The 24,598-nt window shown below is 40.5% G+C and overlaps 1 protein-coding gene across 2 annotated transcripts in view; it reads left to right on the top strand.

Annotated features, from left to right (window-relative positions):
* The window catches only part of MAPRE2 (microtubule associated protein RP/EB family member 2), a 151,935-nt gene that overhangs the window by 73,195 nt on the left and 54,142 nt on the right, over window positions 1-24,598 (top strand). For both annotated transcript variants that reach the window (XM_045886853.3, XM_045886851.3), the window contains one exon: window positions 15,474-15,601. In XM_045886853.3, the coding sequence (XP_045742809.1) occupies window positions 15,481-15,601 (121 nt within the window). In that variant the 5' untranslated portion in view covers window positions 15,474-15,480. The remainder of the gene's footprint in view (window positions 1-15,473; window positions 15,602-24,598) is intronic.

Here is a 24,598-nt window from a genome sequence, read left to right as displayed (position 1 = left end):
TACATTCGTTGGGCATTTTTTGTTGTGCAGCCGCTTCATGCCAGTCACTGCTTTAGACAAAGGAGAGACAGCAGTTAACAAAATATATTCAATAAAGTATCTGCCTTCGTAGAGCTTGCATTCTGGGGGCAGCAGGTAGTGGACAGACAACAAACAGATGAGACAATAACGGACTGTGTTAGGAGCACAAAGGGAAGAACAGTGTGATGTGGGAATCACGGAGGAGGCCTCTTTCGAGAGTGGACAGGGAGGACTTGTTGGGGAGCTAACATTTGAGCTGAACCTGAAGAATGAGAGGCAGCTAGTGGTGTCAAGTGCTGGGAGAGCCCTCCCACCGAAGGCCTCGCAGGGTTAACCTTGAAGCTATCATCCCTCATCTGCTTTTTGGTTATGAAAGGGTTTCGAGAAGGCAGACGCTAAAGATGCTAAGTACCTGGTGAGGAATCAGCACTACCAAGAGCGCCCAGTAGCTCAGAATCAGGAGGGGGGTGGAGGTGGGCACTTCCAAAAAAATGCACCTACCACGCAACTTTGCCTAGTGTTGCATGTTCATTCAGCCATCACATACTCTTCTGCTTTCTCTTATGCAACTACTTTTATGCATGATGGATTAATTACTGAGCAGGATTGCCCACCATGGTAGGTGTAACACCCATGCCCTTAAAAGGTTGACCTGGGGTCATGTTGGGGGGTGGGGAGGCTTGGGACCTGACTGGAAATGACTTGGATCATGGGAGAGAGCTAAGGTCAGGGTGAGAGGGAACAGAGCCAAGTAGGGCTGGGAAAATAAACAGAAGGCATATGGTCAAGAACGAGTGGATATACTGGGAGCCAAGCTGGGGGCGGCGGGGGGGGGGGGGGTGGCACTGACCAAAAGTTGGTGCCCTGAGGAGACCAGCCAAGCCTTGTGGCATGGGAATGAGCTCTGGGTCATTGAAATTATTTTCAGAGCATGGACTGAGCCACCCGCTGTTTGAAACAGATGGATGTTTAAGCAAATATAATCAGCTATAATCAGCTGCATTTCTGACCATAAGAAGAAATGTATGCCTGTGTGTGTGTGTGTGTGTGTGTGTATGGCCTTAGCCTTTTACTCTTCCGGTGTGTGTGTGTGTGTGTGTGTTTATGGCCTTAGCCTTTTACTCTTCCGTTATATGCAGCTGAGTTTCATATCAGTGAACATCACAAATGCCACCAAGAACTGTTTTAGAATTCAAAAATTTCTTCATTCTTGGGATAAAAGCCAAGTTTCCAAGTCATTTCAGGGCCATCACTATTGACTCATTAATTCCGAGTTTGAAAAAATCAAAACCTATATATGCTGTTTTGAAAGTTGCATTTGTTTCGTCTCCTTACAGTACTATGGGCAGTCCAGCTAAGGAAGCACCTCCGGAATAGTACCCAACGGGATTGACACAGATAATGACGAGCCTGTTAAAATGGAGGCAGATCTTCAGGGCTAGCTCTAGAACCTCATTTTGCAGGTGGTTGGAGAAATCTGTGTTTTCATCTTCTCTTTTTTTAAAAATAGTACTTGGAATACATGGTGATATAGCAAGAGCACATTTAATCTTTTTTTTTTTTTTAATAGATTTTATTTGACAGAGAAAGAGCACACAAGCAGGGGGAACAGCAGAGGGAGAGAGAGAGAAGCAGGCTCTCTGAGCAGGGAGCCCGATGTGGGGCTCGATCCCAGGACCCTGGAATCATGACCTGAGCCGAAGGCAGACATTTAACTGACTGAGCTACCCAGGTGCCCCAAATTTAATCTGTTTTTTAAAGGAACAGTTAACGATAAAAGAGATGAGCACCTTGAAGAAGTATTTTCTGTTGATTCTCTCTGAGACATGGCAGTTATTAGCTGGAGTTAGGACTTGGGATTGTCACACCAAGTGAAACCTCGAGCACACATTAAAAGCATTATTATCATTAAGCAGTGACTGATACCAAAGAGCACATTAATAACTTCAGTGGTTAGCCTGTCTAGAAAAACCTGGAATAATGAGCAGGCAACTCCAGCCTCTGATAAAACTCATGTTTGATCCAGTGTTTCTCCAAGCAGCTTCATATTAAAGTTCCTTACATTGGTTTTCTTCACTAGCTCCACATTGTGAATAATATCCTCATCTCGAGAAAATATATCACAACATCCATTTTAACAAAATAGACGTGTTTTGTCATCGTGGCCATGTCCGGCTGTTTCTCTGCCGTCCCTGTCTGAGGTCAGTCCGGCGTTCAGCTCTGCTACCCTAGAAGGCCCTTCCGCTGGCTGGTGGAGCTCTGGAGGAGTGTGTCTTGCATTGTCTGTCTGATCCCATAACAGTCACAGAGCCTTGTAAAAATAAAACAGATGCACTTCCGCCCATGGCATCTTATGTGTGTTATTAATACCTGAAGACAATAAATGACCTCTTAAATTCTCATCCCAGCCCTACAATCCATGCATACATCAATTATTCCACACATTAAATGGAAGCCTTCAAACCCGATTTTAAATGAAACTCAATATAGTTTCTGTGGTGTCTCAGGGACAGGGAGATTTCATTGTGTCAAGGTTTGTCTTTCAGAGATACCCTCTTTAACTCTGGCTTCACTGGGTCCTGATCTCCTTCCTCAAATATTGTCTCCCTGCCCGCCCCCCCAATTTCAGGTCACAAGTAAAGAGAAATTGATGAATTGAGAATTATCTGGAGATAGTCTTTCCTTGGTGAAATGTTTAAATCCTGCCCCTCACGGTATTGAATCTAGAGAATGGATTATGCACAGCTGAAAAGCAGGGAAGTTTCTGGTTCAGGGGACGCATTTACGCGTAACTCCCTGCTGATGCCCAGTTCATTATGAGGGACAGCCCCAGGAGATTTCACATCCGCTTTTGTTAGGGAGGGAGCCAGGAAGGAGGCAGTCAGGCAGAATCTAGTTGTGGTGTTACAAGGCTTTTCAAAGGAAAACTCACTCATTTAAGTGACTGCTGTGTGACCGAATCTCTTCTGTCCCCCACAGATGGAGGGGATAACCTGGATTCTAATGCAGAAATGCTCTTGGAGAACAACTTTGGGGGTTTCTTCCTTTGGCTCAGTATTTGATCTGCTGCTTCCAAATATTTACAGGTTATTTTAGAAAGATGCCACTTGTAAGAGAAGGAAATATTCAATGTTATACCCATGATGGGGTTAATCTGTTTTTAAAATCTTAGAATTGTGACTGCTTAGAAGTATTTGCAAAATGGCCATTTCTGTTAAAATGACAAAAAATTATTTCTAGGGAAAAAGCTGTGTTTGCAAGTCTGTGTGAAATAGTGCACCCCCCCACCCCCACTTTAGCTGGTAGATAGGAACAGGCCAACCTTGACAATCCTAAAAAACTTAAGGCAAACAACACCATGTGAGATAGGAACTGAAAGTGAGGCCTTGACCTGGACCAAGTGTAAGTGCAATTACTGGTAAAGGAAAGGGGTTCACAGGTGCTTTTTCCACCTTGGCAAGTATGGAAACGTGGTACAGACCACTTCTGAGACATTTTGAAAGGAACGCTAACACCTGGGCAGCAGGGCATAGCTTCCTACAAAGCACTGTTATCTTTAAATATTCCTGAAGAAGCCACTTGGGTTATTGATTATTATAAGGGCTTCAGAAATCCTTAGGTGCCTCAACTCAAGTCAGTTTCTCAGGTGAAAGAGAAATCGCATTATTCTTTGTACGTCTTTTCCAGGCTGCTCTTTGTTCTCATTTATGGGAAATTGGGTGAAGGGTGGATTGCATGTATTTATCTTAGACTGGTAGAGGGATACTCTCGCAGTGATGGGGGAACATGTGGAGAAGAGAGACCTGTTAATGAGAGCGAAGACAGAGAGCCCCAAATATGGGTATAGTTGTCAGATGTCAGTGTAAAATGTGTGATTGGCATGGATTGGCGTAGGGTGGGTTGAATTTTCAGAACATTTTATGTTGAAGGTTCCCTTTCCAGTTGCACCCAGGCTCCTGCAGGGAGTGGCATAAAGACGGTAGCTTACGTCAGGAAGGTATTGTAACAGTTCAGCTTCAGAATGGGCTTGGGGTAAATCTAAGCCAAATGGGGCCTCCGTACAGAGGAGCAGACAGTAGTCAAGCAGATGGTCGTGTCTAAACTCGGGAAGCCTGGCAAACTCAGACGTTAGTTGTAGGGGGAAGAAATCAAAATCAAAATAAGTTCCACATGCCTCATTCCCAAAATTAATTTCTCAGACTCCTCTCCTTATAGCCACACACCCTAAACAGGACCAGAGCCAGGATCCTGGGACACCTGGCCTATCGTGAGCCTTACTGAAAGAAACCATTTTCTTTCAAAAGGAGTGATTAAAGTGTAAAGGGAGGAAATGAGGAAAAGGAGCTGCCTCCCCAGACCCCATGTATGGCTGTGATTTATTTGTAAGGGTTAGGGTGGAGCAGAGAGACAAAATGAGTTACACAAGAAATAATTTCAGTTAAGGGCCACACATGATGCTAGCTAGCTAGGACATCTTATATATTTGTCAAATTTTGGAGAGATACTCCTCTGGAATAATTCACAAACTTTGCCAAATTTGCTCTTGGACAACATAATTGTAGAATATTTTGTAATTGGTTGAGGGGCCCATGACTTGGAAGGTGATAGAATTCATACTTTGGTTTCCATGGTTTGGGGCTTGCCAAGTCTTTATCCAGGCTTTGCTCAGTAGGCGAACTCAAGTCTGTCGGTCGCATAAAATTCCTTTTGTTTCAGTAAGCAGAAATGCACTTTCTAATTTATATGGCTGAGTAACTGCTGCAGAGCATAAACCGGCTGAACCTCTCCCCTTCCCACCGCCACATTTTGAATTTAGAGACAAAATCAACACACGGGCCCCCAGCCTGAGGCTGTCCTTTTTCTGAAGTCACTATCCATGGACAAGTCAGAATCGTGACTTTGCCTGCTGGAGGTATAAAGGGATTTTTGTTTTTCTGTATGTTGTTCTTTCTCCTATTTGCAGAATATCTATATAGCCAGCTTTTCGGAAAGACATTCAAACAATCATGAAAACAGTGTATAAATACATTGTTGTTAGTGGTTTATTTTTAAGTAGGAACAACGAATGCAAATTCATTTGAAAATAAAATTTAAGGGGCACCTGGATGGCTCAGTCAATTAAGCGTCTGACTCCTGGTTTCGGCTCAGGTCATGATCTCAGGGTCCTAGGATCGAGCCCCACCTCAGGCTCCGCGCTCAGCGTGAAGTCTTCTTGGGGATTCTCTCCCTCTTCCTCTGCCCCTCTCCCCTGCTCACTTGCTCACGTGCTCTCTCTAAAATAAATAAATCTTTTTAAAAAATTTAAATGCTGTGTCAAAATATGGTGGCCCAGAGACTGTCATGCTAGGGAATTGTCCTTTATCTACTTTCAGTGTTGCTGTACTTACCAGGTTTTAAACACCTAGTGATCTGGTTAAAAATCTGACTGAAAGCTGCAAATTAGAGGGCAATGCTTTGACTTCCTCTTCTGCAAGGATGGCACAGAGAGAAGTGTTTATGGCCCAGAAACCAGATTGCAGGTTATATCAGAATAAACTGTTGTTTCCATGTAAAAGACATGCTGAAGGGCACCTGGGTGGCTCAGTTGGTTAAGCGTCTGCCTTCAGCTCAGGTCATGACCCCAGGGTCCTGGAATCAAGTCCTGCATTGGGCTCCCTGCTTAGTGGAGAGTCTGCTTTTCCCTCTACCCCTCCCCCTGTTTGTGATCTCTCTCTCTCTCTCAAATAAATAAAATCTTAAAAAAAAAAAAAAAAAAAAAAAAGACGTGCTGAAGATCCAAACAGAGTAAACCTTGCACAGTGCATTGTCTTTTTATTCTGTAGAACTTAGTATTACTTACCTTTCTTAGCCATTTATTTTTCTTGACTGAGTCTTTGGAAATTAGTAAACTTAAAAATTAGTATTTTGAGGGGCGCCTGGCTGGCTCAGTTGGTGGAATGTGTGACTCTTGATCTCTGGGTTGTGGGTTCAAGACCTATATTGGGTGTAGAGAGTACTTAAAAATAAAATCTTTTTTTTTTTTAAGATTTTATTTTTTTATTTGACAGAGACACAGCGAGAGAGGGAACACAAGCAGGGGGAGTGGGAGACGGAGAAGCGGGCTTCCTGCTGAACAGGGAGCCCGATGCGGGGCTCGATCCCAGGAGCCTGGGATCATGACCTGAGCCAAAGGCAGACGCTTAACAACTGAGCCACCCAGGCTACCCTAAAAATAAAATCTTTAAAAAATTAGTATTTTGAATTTTTCATAATTGAAGCATAATTGACATGCAGTATTCTCCTGGTTTCATGTGTACAACATGGTGATTTGACATACGTTGTGAACTGATCACAGTAAGTCTAGTTACTGTGTCACCATACGGAGTTAATACAATGTTATTGACTGTATTCCCCATGCTGTACATTAATTACATTGCCCAGACTTATTTTGTAACTGGAAATTTGTATCCCCTGACCCCCCTTCATTCACTTCACAGACACCTCTCCCTTTCCCCTCTAGCAATCACCACTGTGTTCTCTCTATTTAGGAGTCTGGGTTTTATTTTTTTAGATTCCACTTGTAAGTGAAATCATGTGCTACTTGTCTTTCTCTGACTTCACTTAGTGCAAAACTCTCATAGTCCCTCCATGTTGTCACATGTCACAAATTACAAGATTTCCTTTTTATGGCTGAGTAGCTCTGGTGTGTGTGTGTGTATCACATCATCTTTATCCTTTCATCATTCATGCACACTTAGGTTGCTCCATATCTTGGCTATTATAAATAATGCAGTGAACATAGGGGTCCATGCATCTTTTCAAATTAGTGTTTTTGTATTCTTTGGATAAATGTCCAGAAGTGGAATTGCTGGATCATATGGAAGTTCTATTTTTAATTTTTTGAGGAACTCCATATTTTCCATGGTGGCTTCACCAATTTCCATTCCCACCAACAGTGCATGAGGATCCCTTTTCTCCACATCCTCACCAACACTTGTTATTTCTTGTCTTTTTGATGTTGGCCATTCCAACAGGTGTGCAGTGATACCTCATTGTGGTTTTGATTTGCATTTCTCTGGTTCATGATGTTGAGCACCTTTTCATGTGCCTGTTGGTCATCTCTGTGTCTTGGGGAAAAATAAGATCCTCCATCCATTTTTTAATTGGATTAGTTTTGTGACTGAGTTGTATAAGCTCTTGATATATTTTGGATATTAACCCCTTATTGGAAATATGATTTGCAAATGTCTTCTCCCAGTTCTCATTTTGTTGATGGTTTGCTTTGTTGTTCAGAAGCTTTTTAATCTTATGTAGTTACACTTAGTTATCTTTGCTTTTGTGACGCTTGCCTTCGGAGTCCAATTTGAAAAAACAGACCAATGTTGAGGAGCTCACAACCTATGTTCTAGGAGTTTTATGGTTTCACATCTTAAATTTAAGTCTGTAATCCATTTTAAGGTAATTTTTGTATATGGATAAGATAGTGCTCTAGTTTCATTCTTTTTCAAGTTGCTGTCCAGTTTTCCCATCACTATTTATAGAAGAGATTTTTTTCCCCATCGTATATTCTTGCCTCCTTTGTCTTAATTGATCGTACATATATGTGTGGGTTTATTTCTGGGCTCTCTATTCTGTTCCATTGATTTATGTGTCTGTTTTTATGCCAGTACCATACTATTGTGATTACTATAGCTTTGTAATATAGTTTGAAATCAGGGGACATGAGACCTCTGGCATTATTCTTCTTTGTCAAGATTGCTTTGGCTATTTGGGGTCTTCTGTGGATCCATACAAATTTTATACTCTAGTTCTGTAAAAAATGCCATTGGAATTGCATTGAATTTGTAGATTGCTTTGGGTAGTATGGACATCTTAACATTCTTCCAATCCATAATCACAGAATATCTCTCCATTTATTTGTGTCTTTTTCAATTTCTTTCATCCATGTCTTGTATGAATTATTTTAATTCCGACCTTCAGAAGGATGAGGAATCCACATTTGTCACGGAAGGCACATTCCTCCCCCGCTTTCCTCACAAGATTCTTTCAAGGATCAAAATGGAAGCATGAAATCACTTTAAAATAATAGAAAATTCCTTGTGTTATCCAGACATTGCTGAATAAGTGAGGGCTGGTACTTTTACTTTTATATTGTCATCTAGATTGACAGCCAAGAAATTTTAATGAAATTTTAGGATTTTAGAGTGTGTCCACAGAAGAACTAAGATTATTAAATATGCTTTTACCTGCCCTGAATTTAACATTTGGGAATAGATCAATTTTCTTCTGTGAACCATAAAGTCACCTGAATGCTTTAGGCTTGAATATACTAAAGTTGCCCCTGTAGAAAAAGTGGGAGTTGAAGAATTTGGGAAGAGAAAAGCATGGATGGCAGAGCAGGAATAGAATTCTTCTTTTGCTTTGGCACCACCTGACTTCCTAGAGGTGAAGAAGAGCACCAGCCCTCTGCAGAGAAGGGCCCTGGACCCAGCGCTCTCAATCTAAAATCAGAAGGCATTGTGCATACTGGGTATTTACCCCAAAGATACAAATGTAGGGATCCGAAGGGGTACGTGCACCCCGATGTTCACGGCAGCAATGTCCACAATAGCCAAACTATGGAAAGAGCCAAGATGTCCATCAACAGATGAATGGTTAAAGAAGATGTGGTGTATATATATACAATGGAATATTATGCAGCCATCAAAAGGAATGAAATCTTGCCATTTGCAACGACGTAGATGGAACTGGAGGGTATTATGCTGAGCGAAATAAGTCAATCAGAGAAAGACATGTATCATATGACCTCACTGATATGAGGAATTCTTAATCTCAGGAAACAAACTGAGGGTTGCTGGAGTGGTGGGGGATGGGAGGGATGGGGTGGCTGGGTGACAGACATTGGGGAGGGTATGTGCTATGGTGAGTGCTGTGAATTGTGTAAGACTGTTGAATCATAGACCTGTACCTCTGAAACAAATAATACATTATATGTTAAAAAAAAAATAACAGGAAGGGAAGAATGAAGGGGGGGGAATTGGAGGGGGAGATGAACCATGAGAGACTATGGACTCTGAAAAACAAACTGAGGGTTCTAGAGGGGAGGGGGGTGGGGAGATGGGTTAGCCTGGTGATGGGTATTAAAGAGGGCACATTCTGCATGGAGCACTGGGTGTTATACGCAAACCATGAATCATGGAACATTACATCAAGAACTAATGATGTAATGTATGGTGAGTAACATAACATAATAAAAAAAAAAAAGGCATTGTGCATTTGGATGGGAAACTAATAAAGGAAGCAAAAGACAACCACAATGTGAAATGACTTGCGAGTATCTTGGTGAAATTTAGAGGAAGGTTGAAAAGAATATTCTAATCAGCATGAATTATAATTAGAAATTAACTATACTGGTTCCATTGCTATTAGTGTGAAGTAGGTATGGAAATCTATTTAATGTGTTGTTGTTGTGTTGTTGTTGTTGTTGTTTTATTTTAGAAAACATAAGAAAATAGGGGCACCCGGCTGGCTCAGTCAGTAGAATATGATTTGGGGTCATGAGTGCAAACCCCACGTTGGGTGTAGAGCTTACTTTAAAAAAAGAAAAGAAAAGAAAATTTAAAATATTCCTAACCTTCATTCACTCACCCTCATCTTGGTCTGCCCTCCATTCTGGTTTTCCCACAGGTCCCCTAAAGCAGGTTGCTCTTATTGCTGGGGTTTCTGGGGACTGCAGCTGTGTTGGTTAGAGAGGGGATGTGGTAGAGGTAAGAGTGGTGAGTCTAGTAACTAACTGGAGTTTTTCTAAAGCAAAAATCAGATGCTATTTCATTGTTCCCCTGGTCTTCCTAATGAGCTCCTTAAAGGCACATAGTGCTTTATCTGCCTTTGTGAGCTGAATGACTATTGGGTCATGGAAAGATGGTTGACCATTCACAAAGGTGAATGTTATCAATAAAGACCTGGAGGAGAGTGTGATTCATTGGCAGAACCACCAGCAAAGGAATGACTTGCTTCCCTGTTCTCATGGATTTCTTAAAAGCAGTTGTAACTCTCCCACCTGTTCCTTGGTTGCACGCTTTTTCAATTAGGAAACCACAGAACATCTCTACTCACTTGTATAGGGATTATCTTTCTAAATCACAGACCTGATTGGATCTCTCCTGCTTTGTGGTTAGTTGTTTTTAAATCATCTGGACAAAAAATTTCATTCCAATTTGGCTGGACTTCGTGTAGCACAACTCTGGGCCTTGCGGCCTCATCCTGCAATGATATATTACATGGTAGAGCAAAGCTTTCCAGTATTGCCTGAGGAAGAAACCATCAGAAGAGTACATCACCTGCCAAAAGTTAGGCCAGCAAACGAAAATTACTCCAACCAGTTCAAAATGTTCTAAATTTTGAATTATGTTTACTAAGGTTTTATATCATTTACGTAGTCATGCAGACAACTCTTTAATTAGGTATTAAAAACAAACAGCTTTGTTTAATAATGATAGACTAAAGAAAACAGTGCATGTTATTAACCAGATACTACTCAAAAACCTTTAATAGTGTTGTAGAAAAGCAGTGACTATGGTCCCATTATCTAAAATGCCAATACTGGAAGGTTGGGTTTTTTTTTTTTTTAGGTCTTCAGGGGAAGAGAATTTAGAGATGAGGGTGCTTTTGGGGATAGATGGATATTTTATATTTATTTAAAAAAATCTTTGGGGTACCTGGTAGCTCAGTCAAGCATATGATTTCAGCCCAGGTCATGATCTCAGGGTCCTGGGATCGAGCCCACACTGGGCTCCCTGCTGAGCGGGGAGTCTGCTTCTGCCCCTCCCCTCCTCGTACTCTCTCTGTCTCTCTCTCAGATAAATAAAATCTTTAAAAAAAGTCTTCATTTAGCACGGTAGGTAGAAAGCAGATTTTTATTGCAATAGACATAATCACTCCAAACACAACTCTTTTACAGATACACAGATTTTTGTGTAAAACAAGATTTTTCTCTTATATAGCCATGCTTAAAAATATTTATTTCTCAATACCATTTGTGATTATAGAAATAAGGAGCCCATAAGAGAAGTAACTGGTTTTATGTCTAAGGCAGGAAAGGTCCAAGTTGGGCCTGGAACATTATGTCATACCAGAAAGCAAGGAAATGATCAAAGACTACTGGGACCTTGTTAGAAGAACTCAAAAACCAGCTTGAATAAGTTCTTGCAAGCTCACACTAGTAAAGATTTAAACCGTGGTCGGTTGAGACGTGGATTGAAACATACTTGTTGAGTTCATAATTCCACTTCAAAAATAAAAACCTCATTAGTCATGTTTGGAGAATAGTAGAGAACTACCTCATTATTTTGAAAAATGGTAAATAAAACAAATCAGGCATCTGTCCTGTCTTTGTTATGTGACCAGTACTCGGGAAATTTCTCTTTATAGAACTGTTCTAGATAATAAATCAAAAATGAATAATAGAGGGCGCCTGGGTGGCTCAGATGGTTAAGCGACTGCCTTCGGCTCAGGTCATGATCCTGGAATCCTGGGATCAAGTCCCGCATGGGGCTCCCTGCTCAGCAGGGAGTCTGCTTCTCCCTCTGACCCTCCCCCCTCTCATCCTCTCGCTCTATCTCATTCTCTCTCTCAAATAAATAAAATCTTTAAAAAAATAAAATAAAAAATAAAAAAAATGAATAATAGAATATGACTCTGAAGTCTCTATAAAGAATTGGTGGATCTAAACAAATATTAATAGCTAACGATGTCCTAAAGGGAGTCAGTCATTATGTGTCTCCTGATGGGAGTTCAAACACTGCAAGGTAGTCCTGCCTCCAAACCCCCAATTAGAACTTGAATCCTCTCTGGCCTGTAGATCAAATGACCCATCTATAGGAACCCAAGGGATAGAGGAATATGTCATACTACACCAATGGGATAGAGTGAGCAAAATCCAGATTGTAGAAACTGTACAAGAAAGAACCCAGTTCCTTCAACAATTAAAAAAAATATATATTAGAAATGGAGGGGAAATCTACAGATAAAAGAAATTTAAAGTACATATCAATGAATCATCATGTCTAAAACTTATTTGTCCAGATTCAAACAAACTGAAAAAAATCATGACATTATAATGCATATTTGATATTAAGAAATTATTTTTATTTTCAGATGTGTTCATGCTATTTGAGTTTTTTTTAATGTCCTTATCTTTCAGAGAAACGTATTGAAATACTTGAAGCAAAACAGTAAGATGCTTGGCACTTCAAAACAAACTGGCTTGGGGCACGGAGGGTAGGATTTGGGACAAAGTACTGACTAGTATAAATGGAACAGGATTGACCAATATTGATAACTTTTGAAGCCAAGAAGTAAACACAGCTGGTTTTTTGATGTATCAAAAACCTTTCAAAGGGCGCCTGGGTGGCTCAGTTGGTTAAGCGACTGCCTTCGGCTCAGGTCATGATCCTGGAGTCCCGGGATCGAGTCCCGCATCGGGCTCCCTGCTCAGCGGGGAGTCTGCTTCTCCCTCTGACCCTCCCCCCTCTCATGCTCTGTCTATATCATTCTCTCTCTCAAATAAATAAATAAAATCTTTAAAAAAAAAAAAAAAAACCTTTCAAAATAAGTTTTATATATATAAAATTTGGGGGGATGCCTGGGTAGCTCAGTCAGTTAAGCGTCTGCCTTTGGCTCAGGTCATGATCCCAGGGTCCTGGGATCGAGCCCTGCATCGGGCTCCCTGCTCAGCGGGGAGCCTGTTTCTCCCTCTCCCTCTGCCTGCCGCTCCCCCTGCTTGTGCTCGCTCTGTGTCAAATAAATAAAGTAAAATTTTTCAAAATAAAAGATACACACATTTTACATAAAATTATGTAAGTAGGGGCCTGTGAGTGGCTCAGTTGGTTAAGCGTCTGAGTCTTGATTTTGGCTCATGTCATAATCTCAGCTTCATGAGATTGAGCCCCACGTCTGGCTCTATGCTCAGTGGGGAATCTGCTTGAACTCTCTCTCTCTCCTTCTGCCCCCTCCCTGATGCACACACTCTCTTTCTTATGTATTTATAAATACATAATTTTTTTAAAGATTTAAGTATTATATGTTGCACAGAATTAGTAAAATTGCAAAGTTTCAACCAGGTTTAAATGTTAAAAAAAATTTTTTTTACTAGTGTACACCTATTAGAATGGCCAAAATCCAAAACACTGACAATACCAAATGCTGGTGAGGATGTGGAGCAACAGAAACTCTCATTCATTGCTGGAAGGAAATCAAAATGGGTACAGCCACTTTGGATAGACACTTAAGACAGTTTAGTAACTTCTTATAAAATTAAACATACTCTTATACAATCCATCAGTAGTGCTCTTTGGTATTTACCCAAATGAATCGAAAACTTATGTCCACACAAAAACCTGCACATGGATGTTTTTAGCAGCTTTATTCAGAATTGCCAAAGCTTGGAAGCAACCAAGATGTCCTTCATCAGCTGAGTGGTGCATTCAGACAGTGGAATACTCAGTGCTAAAAAGAAATGAGGTATCAAGCCATGAAACAACATGGAGGAACCTTCACCGCACATTACTCTGAAAGAAGCCAATCTGAAAAGGCTACATGCTGTATGATTCCAGCTGCATGGTATTCTGGGAAAGGCAGAACTGTGGAACAGTAAAAAGATCCGTGGTTGCCAGGGATTGCTGGGGGAAAGGTATAAAATCAGCGGAGCAGAGGGGATTTTTTAGAGCAATGAAACTACTCCGTATGACACTAAAATAGTGGATACATGCCATTGTGTATTTGTGACAACTCGTAGAATGTACGACACCAAGAGTGAACCCTACTGTAAACCACAGACTTTGGGTGATGATAGTGCATGAGTGTAGTAGGTTCATTGATTGTAACCAATGTAGCAGCTGGTATGGGATGTGGATAGTGACGGAGGTTGTGTGTATGTGGGGACAATGGGGTATATGGTAACCCTCTACTTCCGTTCAATTTTGCTATGAAGAACTCTAAAACAAAGTTTATTGATTTAAAAAAAGGAAACCAATTACACAAAACTATAGATAAAATATTTTAAGCAAAGCTCCTATGTATTTCACTCTGATGAAAAGTTGGGGAAATAGGTGTCATGAAACAGAAGGAGTAAATTAAAGGGAAGACTCGTGTAATTAGACAGTACATGTCTTTCAAATTATTCACATGTTTTTATATATTTTTATAAAAGCTTTGTCCAAAGCTTTTAGAAATAGAGAATACCAGGTTGAGGATTTCTTTTTTTCGAATGAAACTTATATGAAGCCCATTTCTAAAGTGAATTTCTCCAAAGCTGATTAAAGTACATAGCTTACCTAGCTTATCTACTGCCTTGCTTACTTTACATGGGAGGGGGGTGGGGGAGCACATTCCTGCTTTCAGCATTTGTATTGAAAGCCTACTCTGTGTCTGGAACTGAACTAGACACCAGGGATACACAAAGAATAAAATGGACAAAATCCCTGCCCCAATGGAGCTTCTCTCCTAGGTCTGTGAAGAGAAGAAGAATAGGAGATGGAAATGAGGGCATGCACCTCAAAACTGGGGTTTTGAAGGCATTATAGAGACCTAGCTGAAGCCACAGCAGTACAAAGGCTTGAAGAGGAAGTGAGCTTGAGGAGTTGAAGAAAACCAGCAGGTCGTGTTGATGGAGTGGAGTGAGGGGGAGAGGGTAGTAAGGAAAGGTGTCAGAATATATCAGGCTGGCTAAAGCTTGGTAAGAATTTGAATTGTACTGTGGGATGAGCAACCATTGGAGGGTTTTAAACTAAGGAGAGAGCGCATGTGATTTTGCAACTAGGATCACTCTGGCTGCCGTGTTGAGAATATGTGGTGGGGGGGAAGGGGGGACAAGAGTACATGGTGGGAGACCCAGGAAAGAATACTGCAAAGCATCAGGTGAGCATTGACCAAAGTGGGAAAGACTGGTTCTACTTTGAAGGTAGAGCCAGTAGAATTTGCTGATGGATTGGATGTGGTGGTGAGGGAAACAGAGGAGGCAAGAATGGGCATGGTGTTTTTAGCCTGAGCAACTGAATACAACGGAGCTCCCATTTACATCTCCAAGGAGTGTGCGAGGGGGCACTGTTGGCAAGTAATGAAAGTATGATGAAGTTACGTAGAAAGATGAAAGGTGACTCCAGTGCACGCTGTTACAAACCTGATAACTTTTTAATACCACACATAGATTTAAGGGTGACGGTGAGACCACGTTACATGAGATAATAGATATCTCAGAACCTAAAAAACCTTGGAGTCCAGCGGCGGTGGGGAATGTGGATTGGTACTGCATGAACAGTATGTGAACTTTAACTGTATTTCAGCAAATATGTGGAAGAGAGAGCGAAGAGAAAAGGCTCAGCTGAAACAGGCCTTTTCCATCCCTTAGAGTTCTGCCAGGGATCCTGACCTTTTATGTTTCGGAGTTAATTTTTTCCTTATTTTTCTTTTTCTAGTTGGGGAATGGCGGTCAATGTGTATTCTACCTCGATAACCCAAGAGACTATGAGCAGACATGATATCATCGCATGGGTTAATGACATAGTATCTTTAAACTACACAAAAGTGGAACAGCTTTGTTCAGGTAAGGGATTCTTTTTTAAGAATGTATTTACCTAAGTGTTTACTCATGTGAAATGTTATTTTATGAACCACAGATGATGCATCTTGGGTAGGAAAAAAATATCAGTATTGATGTATAATTAAAGGGGGAAAACTCAGATATAACTAAAGAATGTGCAGAGGGAAATGATCGTGGGCATCTAAGAGCATAGAACAGTCCCAGCACCTATTACGGTCTCTATAATGCCTTCTTATTGGTCTTCTGGGCTCTTCTCAGTCATCGCATCAGCCACCACACTTATGTTCCTAAAACACAGATTGGGTCTTGCAACCCCTTCTTAAAAAATCTCCCAGGCTCCACCTTGTCCTTCCTACAGGATAAAATTCATTGTTTTTCATGGCTGATAAAGGTTTTTCTGTTTTTGCTACATCCTAGCTCCTCAATTTCTGCGTCTTTCCCCATACTCCCTGTGCCTCAGTCCTACAAAATACTCTTGTGTTCCCTTCGGACTGCCTTTTGCATCCCATAACTTTTTTTCTTGCTGAAAAGGTCTTTCTTCTTTTCATTTGTGTTAAAATCTCATTCACACTTAAAAACCGAACCAGAGTTCCCCAGATCTACCAAAACACTGTGCCCACTCTTCCAGAGTAAGACTTGACCACGCTGTGTTAGAAGGTCCAACTCCTGCTCCCTTGAAGGCACCAGAAGTCCTTGAGGGCAAGACTGAGTTTTATTCTTCGTCAGATGCATATATCATCAGGTACATGCACCATGCCTGGTATAAAGTAGGTCTGCAGGGAATGCACGTTGAGTTTAAAAAAAAAAAAAATGAAGATTTGACTTCAGTGATAAAGTAGGAGCATGTTATAAAAACGTGCCCCTGGTAAAGTAATTCATTTTTAGAGTATTTATCAGAGAAAGTCTTCCTTTGGATATAGGAAGTATTTTCTTCTTGTGAACTTAGAGGTAAGAGATTTCCTCTCTGGCTCTGACATGAAAATGGTGTTAGGAAATATTCCTGAAGTGTGTTCTCATGAAATTCCACAAGACATAACAGATACAGAGGAGTTAGCAGATTCAGCTGGCACAGGGGGAAGACCCTCTTCTGTCTTTCCCAGGGGGGCCTGTGTAAAGAGATTTCATGAAGTGTAGTCAGAATTTGGAAAGCCCCCAGGGTCCCCCGCAGATAAGCCTGAGTCCACCAACCACCAGTGACTATATTCTCCTTTGTCCAGGTCAAGATTTGAGAACAGACTCTAGAGGACAGACTTTCACTAGTATTGACAGGTCTTCTCCCATGATCGTTTGTCTCCCAGTGAACACATTGAGGTTGGCTAGAGCTGAGGCATTATCTCACTCACCCTCCCTGCGCCCAGGCCTCAAACCTAAGTCCTGTGATTTGTGAGATCAATAATGGATGCTCACCAACCAGTTCTTTGCCCTTGAGTACAAGCTGAAGAAAAGCTGGCATAGACCATGATGATGTGCGAGGTCTGTATCATTGGCCTGTTGAAATGACTCCCAATAGTCACCGTCGGCAACAGCCCCTGTTGCATCTCACTCAACTGCAGATCTCTATGCAGTCACATTTTATGGTACTGTTCTTGCTATGCATTCTAGAGTGCTCCAGCATTTTACTTTTAATTTGCCAGGGGGGGGGAACCCCAGAGTTTTCTGTTGTTAGCAATCCCCTTGTTAACAGTGCATACCCCTTCAGTATCGTCATTGTTACTAGTTCCATTTCTCCACAGTGACTGACACATACTGTTCACTCAGAAGCGCCTGTTGCAGGGTGCATGAAAATCCGTTTGCAACTGCTAGGGGCAAAGACAGAAAGGTGTATCTTACTCTCAAAGTGGGCATATGCACATGTGAATAAGGGGAATGGGGTTGGTTATCGAGAAAAGAGATGGGAAGGAAGGAGCTCAGTGGTAGATGAGCCCGTGAACAGCATTTTCTCTGTAATAAGCATGGAGAGTTTTTGCTAGCAGGTGCAATGAGAAGGCAATTAGAATTTTTAGAGTAGTAATAGATGTAATTAATTGCTCATCTTTCACATTTCTAATAAAGCAAATGCCACAAAATTTTCAGCAGCCTTTGTGAAAGATTCTTGTAGAGTTCTCTTAAAGCATTGGTATGCATTTGACAGCCACTTGCAGCTTGATGAAACCTGCTAGAAACCATTTTGGTCACCCCTGAACAGATAATTTTCATTAAGATAACTCACTGGCTCCCTAAGGCTACAAGGTTGATGATTCTGAAGAATAAAGTAGATTTAAAGGTTCCTTTCTGCTCTGAAACAGTTTTTGGCTCAAAAAACTGTAGGATAGAGGTTAACATGTTTTTTGCCTAAATCATGTTAATCCGTGTAGTACAAAGACAGGTCTTCAATTTTAGGTAGTACTTTCCTCAAACTGTAGACCATATGCATTTATAATCTCCTATGGGGCTCCTTAAAATGCAGATTCTTAGGATCCTTGACCTTCTCAGTTTCTCTGGATGTGAAGCCTAAAATCTGTATTTTAACAAGCACCCCAGGTACTTTTGTGCTGTAGCCAAGAGCTTACAGTGCATGTTAGAGAAACCCCAAACCACTAGAAATGAAGTTAAAATATCCAAAACCTATCGGGCACAGTTTCCTCATTCATAATTTAGTCTGTGACTCTTCTCTTCTTCAGTGGCATTTAGCAGGAAGAAGCGATCTAATTATTTATTTATGAGTTTATTTATTTATACCCTTCATTGTTCTAGAAGACCTTTAAGGCAGCTAGGATAGTGCTGTTAGGATAAGAACAAATCACTAAGTGATTTCTCCTCATCGTACTTACAAGTAGTCAAATTCTTGGCTAATAGTTTTTTCTTCAACTTTTATTTTAGTGACTTCAGTTTACTGTGTGTGGTTGTATTTTAGTATGCTGTGGGAAAACACACAAAATAACTTCACATATTTAAACTGATTTTTTCCTTATTCAATAAAATTATTTCTTTTTGTGAAAGACTTATGTTCTAATTCTGGCAGTTCCCCTTTGGCATTTTTTTTTTCTCGTTTGCATTTTCTTTTTTATTTCCAGCTAAGAGATCTCCCTCCAGCTAATACTAAACCTGACGTCAGCTTTTCTTTATAGCTCATAGAGAAGTAACCTACTGCTTCACATTTGTGTTCCTTTTTCTTCAGAATTCCCTGCCTTTATATGACATTGATTTGTATATAAGCATCTTAAAAGAGAGGTGCTGTGAGGAGGCCTAACACTTGGAGATAGATGGCAGTGAGTTGCAAAACAATGAAATGACTCACTCTTATCTCCTGTTAATTTATTCCACGGATGTAACCTTATGAAAATTTCCTTTGAACAGTAAATCTGGGCCCCAGAATCATATGCATATTTAGTGTGCATTCATTTCTTGTGAAAAGCAGCCTTTACCTTTCAGGTGAAAGATGAGGCTGTGTAAATGGAAAGCAGTATAACAGTGGATGTGCACATATACCTGTAATCACCTAAATCTGTTGTAAAAATGAACAGTATTTGTGGATTTCCCACAGTTGAATTAGGGGATTGAACCCCATGAAACACAAGATTGATTCAGCTTCAAAATACTAGGTTGTAGGGGTGCCTGGGTGGCTCAGTTGGTTAAGCGACTGCCTTCAGCTCAGGTCATGATCCCAGAGTCCTGGGATCGAGTCCCACATCGGGCTCCCGGCTCAGCGGGGAGCCTGCTTCTCCCTCTGACCCTCTCCCCTCTCATGCTGTTTCTCTCTCTCTCTCTCTCAAATAAATAAATAAAATCTTAAAAAAAAAAAAATACTAGGTTGTAGTTCAATTGCTTTATAAAATTCCCACAGCTTTTTGTAGGGTGAGATACTTTGTTTTTGCTTCAGTACCAGCTCAAACCAGTGAATATTCTATAAGATACTCAAGAGGAAGGATGGACAACATGGTGCTAAAAATCCAGAAAGAAAAAAAAAGAAACAAAAAACAGCTTTAACAACTTGAGACACCATGTTGGAGCTGACAGAAAAGGTAGCAGACTATATGGAGAGGAACGGGAAGAAATGGGAAGAGGAATTTGATGGGGGTGGAAGAGATGTCCCTTTTCCTTTTCCTCTGCACCCTGCTTCCCCTATTCTCATACACCAAACCTCCTTTGAAACTTTTGGCCTCCATTTTTCTGTGTCCCCATCCTCTTCTGCCTACGGGGATCTAAGCTGCAAAGCCATTGGGTCTGCTGCTTAGTCACTGCTGGGGCTTGGCCAGCCCCCTCACGACCAGTGGCTCTCCCATTCCTCCAAAGCCTAGCACAGACTGCCTGTCCTCTCTGTGCGACCTTCCCTTCCTCCTTCCCACCCACTCCGGAGGACAAGCCAACTGCTGACTTTGTACACCTTCAGAGACACAAACCGCATGTCAGGTGGGCACTGCCTGGACTGTCACCATGCTGGCTAACAGCTCAGTTATCTTCCTGAGCATTTTAGTATTTTAGTAAAATTTAATTGGAATTAAACTATTTTTCAGATGGAAAAATATAGGTGTTTTCTTCACTAGCTTAAAAAGAGAGAAACATCAGTATTTGATTCCGTTTCAATTTGTGCTTCTCCAAATTGTTTCAAGCTCTGTCTTGGATCAAGTTTCTTGTATTTTTTTTTCTTCCGGGAAAGCTTCTAGATTGAGCTGGTCATATTGCAGTCACTGTAATCACATATACAATTCTGGGTCCTTGATGGCTCTCTGGAAGGACAAGGCTTCCCAGAAACACTCGATTCACAAAGGTGTGGCTATCTGCCACGCCCTGGGGCCTGGACAGGTGCTGTGAGCCTAGCAGAATATTCTTTGTGACCATTTCTGACTGCAGTCTGTGCCTCTTAAATAGGTTAATCCCATCCTAGTGTGTTGTCCCCTGGCCTTTTTTCTTCTCTCCGCAGAGACCTCTTTCAGGACAGGTTAGTGATGAAATCAGCTCAGAGTCTAAATTTAGTAGACCTTCTCCTGTTGGCTCTCTTGAACTGAAACCAAGTAAGGATGTTTCATCTGTGTCTGTCAGCGCAAGAGCTTACTTAGCTTTATAAAATCAGACTGTTATTTGCTATAAGAGAGTTAAGTCCTCTTGGATTGTGTTGCTATGGTTATAGATGCAATTGTATTATAATGGAATATTATTCATGTTTGCGACCTATTATGTAGAGAGGTAAGAGGTTTTTTTTGTTTGGGGTTTTCTTTGGTGACATTTTTTTTCCCTCCAGTTTTATTTTAAAATCCATTTACTTGGTCTTAGTATACCGACTAATTGAAGAGGAAGAGGGCAAAAAGTAAGTTGAGTAATGGAAGGAGTGGTCCAGCCTCAGATTCAGTCACTGCAGTGGGCAGTATATTCCTGTGTCCCAAGTAATGCACAGGATGAAAGGGAGTTTCTTTTTTGAGCAGAATATAGAATACAGTAGTCTTTTTTTCCTTTTAAATTTGTTTATTTACATATATCTTTTTTTTAATCCTTTATTTAAATTCAATGTGATTGACATATACTGTATTATTAGTTTCAGGAGTAGAATTTAGTGATTCATCAGTTGCATATAATACCCAGTACTCATTACATCAAGTGCCCTTCTTAATGCCCATCACCCAGTTACCCCATCCCCCCAGCCACCTCCCCTCCAACAACCCTCAGTTTGTTTCCTAGAGTTCAACGTCTCTTATGGTTTGCCTTGCTCTCTGTTTTCATCTTATTTTATTTTTCCTTTCCTTCCCGTGTTCATCTGTGTTTCCTTCCCATGTGTTTTGTTTTTTAAATTCCACATGAGTGAAATTATATGGTATTTATCTTTCTCTGACTTACTTCGCTTAGCATAATACCCTCTAGTTCCATCCACGTCGTTGCAAATGGCAAGATTCATTCTTTTTGGTGGCTGAGTAATATTCCATTGTGTATATATATACACCACATCTTTATCCATTCATCTGTTGATGGACATCTGGACTCTTTGCATAGTTTTATTGTGCACATTGCTGCTATAAACAGTGGGGTGCAGGTGCCCCTTTAAATCACTATGTTTTGGTATCCTTTGGATAAATACCTAGTAATGCAATTGCTGGGTCGTAGGGTAGTTCTATTTTCAACTTTCTGAGGAACCTCCATACTGTTTTCCAGAGTGGCTGCATCAGCTTGCGTTCCCATCAACAGTGTAGGAGGGTTCCCCTTTCTCCACATCCTCGCCAACATCTGTCATTCCTGATTTGTTAATCGTAGCCATTCAGACTGGTGTGAGGGGGTGGTAATCTCATTGTGGTTTAGATTTGTATTCCCCTGATGCCAAGTGATTTTGAGCATTTTTTCATGTATCTGTTGGCCATTTGTATGTCTTCTTTCGAGAAATGTCTGTTCATGTTTTCTGTCCATTTCTTGACTGGATTATTTGGTTTTTGGGTGTTGAGTTTGATAAGTTCTTTATAGATTTTGGATACTAGCCCTTTATCTGATAAGACATTTACAAATATCTTCTCCCATTGGGTAGGTTGCCTTTTAGTTTTGTTGACTGTTCCTTTGTTGTGCAATAGTGAAAGTAAACATAAGTTGGTGCTTTTGTTTCTGTTGGGTTTTTTCTTTACTGCCTTTTGTAATGCTAAATACCCTTGTGGGAAAAAAGTGTGTATGTATTTACTTCATTGATCAAACTGCCCCTGTAAATTTTTTTTTTTATGTATATGGGTAATACATCTTTGAAAGCAATCAGCCACATCTTCCTCTAGCTCATTACTGTATTCAGTTCTGATAATCAATTTAGTTTTATTTGGCACACATGTTTTGAGCCTTTCCTTGGGTTGGGCCCTGGGAACCCAAATAAATAAAACATAAGTCAATCAGAGAAAAACAATTATTGTATGATTTCACTCGTATGTGGAATTTAAGAAACAAAACAGAATCATAGGGGAAGGGAGGGAAAAATAAAATAAAATCTGAGAGGGAGACAAACCATAAGAGACTCTTAACTGTAGGAGACAAACAGGAGGAGAGTGGGTAACTGGGTGATGGGCATTAAGGAGGACACATGATGTAATGAACACTGGGTGTTATATACAACTGATGAATCACTGAACTCTACCTCTGAAACTAATAATATACTATATGTTAATTGAATTTAAGTAAAAAAAAAGACGTGGTCATTGTCCTCTAGGAGCTCAGTACAGCATGGTTCTGTCCTTGCAAAAGACTAGAGACCACGCTGAGGTAAGTGCTGCTTTGGATATACAAAGGAGGGAGGGGGTGGGGCCATGGGGAGTCTGTAAAGAAGGACCTTCCTTCTGGTTCCTTGGGAGTTGGGTGGGTGCTGCCTGGATGACTTAGAATGACCATAGTTTGGGAAAGACCTCAGAAATCGCCTCTTGAGTTGGATGGGGTGACCAGTATGTAAGATAATATGTGTTTTATTGGGTACAGCCCTGAAATACATGAAGCATGTTGTCTTCTATAAGAGAATCACAGTTTTTCCTCATGATCTCATCGTATGAGTAGGTGAAGATTGATTTTACTCCATTTGAAGCAACTATGCATGCATGGGATATTCTCAGGAAACCATAGAATTGCTCATTTCTTTGTGAGAAATGCAACAAATATTTTTTCAAGTTTTATATATTTAAGTAATCTCGAACTCATGACCCCGAGACCAAGAGTTGCATGCCCTTCCAACTGAGCCAGGCAGGCACCTCACAACAAACATTTTAAATTCCATAGAGCCAGTCCTCAGTGATAACTGCTCAGGTCTCTAACTAGGTAAGTGTCATGTGACTCCATTAATATTTTTCACAGGTACAAATCTACAGATGCATCCTTTCTGTTCTTACTCATTTCTACCGGAGTCCCTCATAGGTAATCGTGAACACCATAAAATAGGGGAAATAGGCTAGGAAAATATATCACCTAGAATGTGAGTATTTTCTTGAAGACTGGCAGTATTTATACTTCACAAAAAATCAAGGAACATGTAATCACAATGAACTAAATATAGTACCTTAACAGAAACAAAGCTGATAAATGACATCTTATTAGAAACTCAAATTAATACCTTTGAGAATTCTCAATAAAATCACAAAAACTGTTAATAATTGTATGAATTTGTACAAAGCAATCCCTTAAATTCTAGACTTTAGTTATTTTTCCTTATTTGGGAAAATTCATAGATGTCCTAGAGGAATGCCATCTTCAGGGTTCTAAGTATATCGCTAATTCAGAAACCCATTATCACACAATTTTTTGGATTCAGGTTCTTTTTTCTTCTAATTGATAGCAAGACTCTGCTGAGTTTTACCAGCTCAAAAACCATGAATGGGTCCATGGTTATGAGTCCAGAGATGAGCACTCTTGCACTGTGGTGGGTCCAGGTGATGAGGCTCAGACAGCTGGAAGTATAGGGCCAAGACCGGGAAAACACTTGAGAAGCCCCAACATTGACTCCACCAGCTCTACTGCCTGGAGGCATGACTCCATGGTCCCAGGAATCTTGGTGAGGAGTTTGGGAAACATCAGGCCGGAGCCCAAGGACATGGTGGATTTTAAGACTCATTTGTAATTTATAATTCTAATTTCAGAAACTTTTAGAGCCCCTTCTCCTCTCATTTTGTCCCTTTTATAAGATGCTTCTTTTAAAGCATATATGTTTATTTTGAAATTATTCACCAAGATCTATAAAAACAAGTATCTTAAGGGGAAAAAAAAAGAGTGTATTCCAATATATTGAGTTGTTTTGATTTTTCTAAAGATGTCGTTTACTTTACATGATGGATTTATTCCTTTATATAAAACATTACTTTGTATTCATATTGCTTTTTCTTTCCCTTTTCAGTTTAAATCATCCAAAGACTTTAACAGGAAGAGTATAAAATTGGGGGAAAATAGCCATTTCCTTTCGTAAATGAACTTGTGATTACTTAAGCACCTCATATGTTTATCTGGGGAAAGACTTCAGGCCTGGAAAAGCCCTTGGATGTTTTTCAGTAGATAAACTGGAGGATCTCAGGAATGTGTTCATAGCCT

This window comes from Mirounga angustirostris, unplaced genomic scaffold (genome assembly GCF_029215605.1).
Source record: "Mirounga angustirostris isolate CCGP_5_RB_7025 unplaced genomic scaffold, mMirAng1.0.hap1 SCAF_14, whole genome shotgun sequence".
Classification (NCBI taxonomy): domain Eukaryota; kingdom Metazoa; phylum Chordata; class Mammalia; order Carnivora; family Phocidae; genus Mirounga; species Mirounga angustirostris.
The sequence above is the reverse complement of the archived record's forward strand: the minus strand, read 5'-3'. Positions and strand labels throughout refer to the sequence as shown.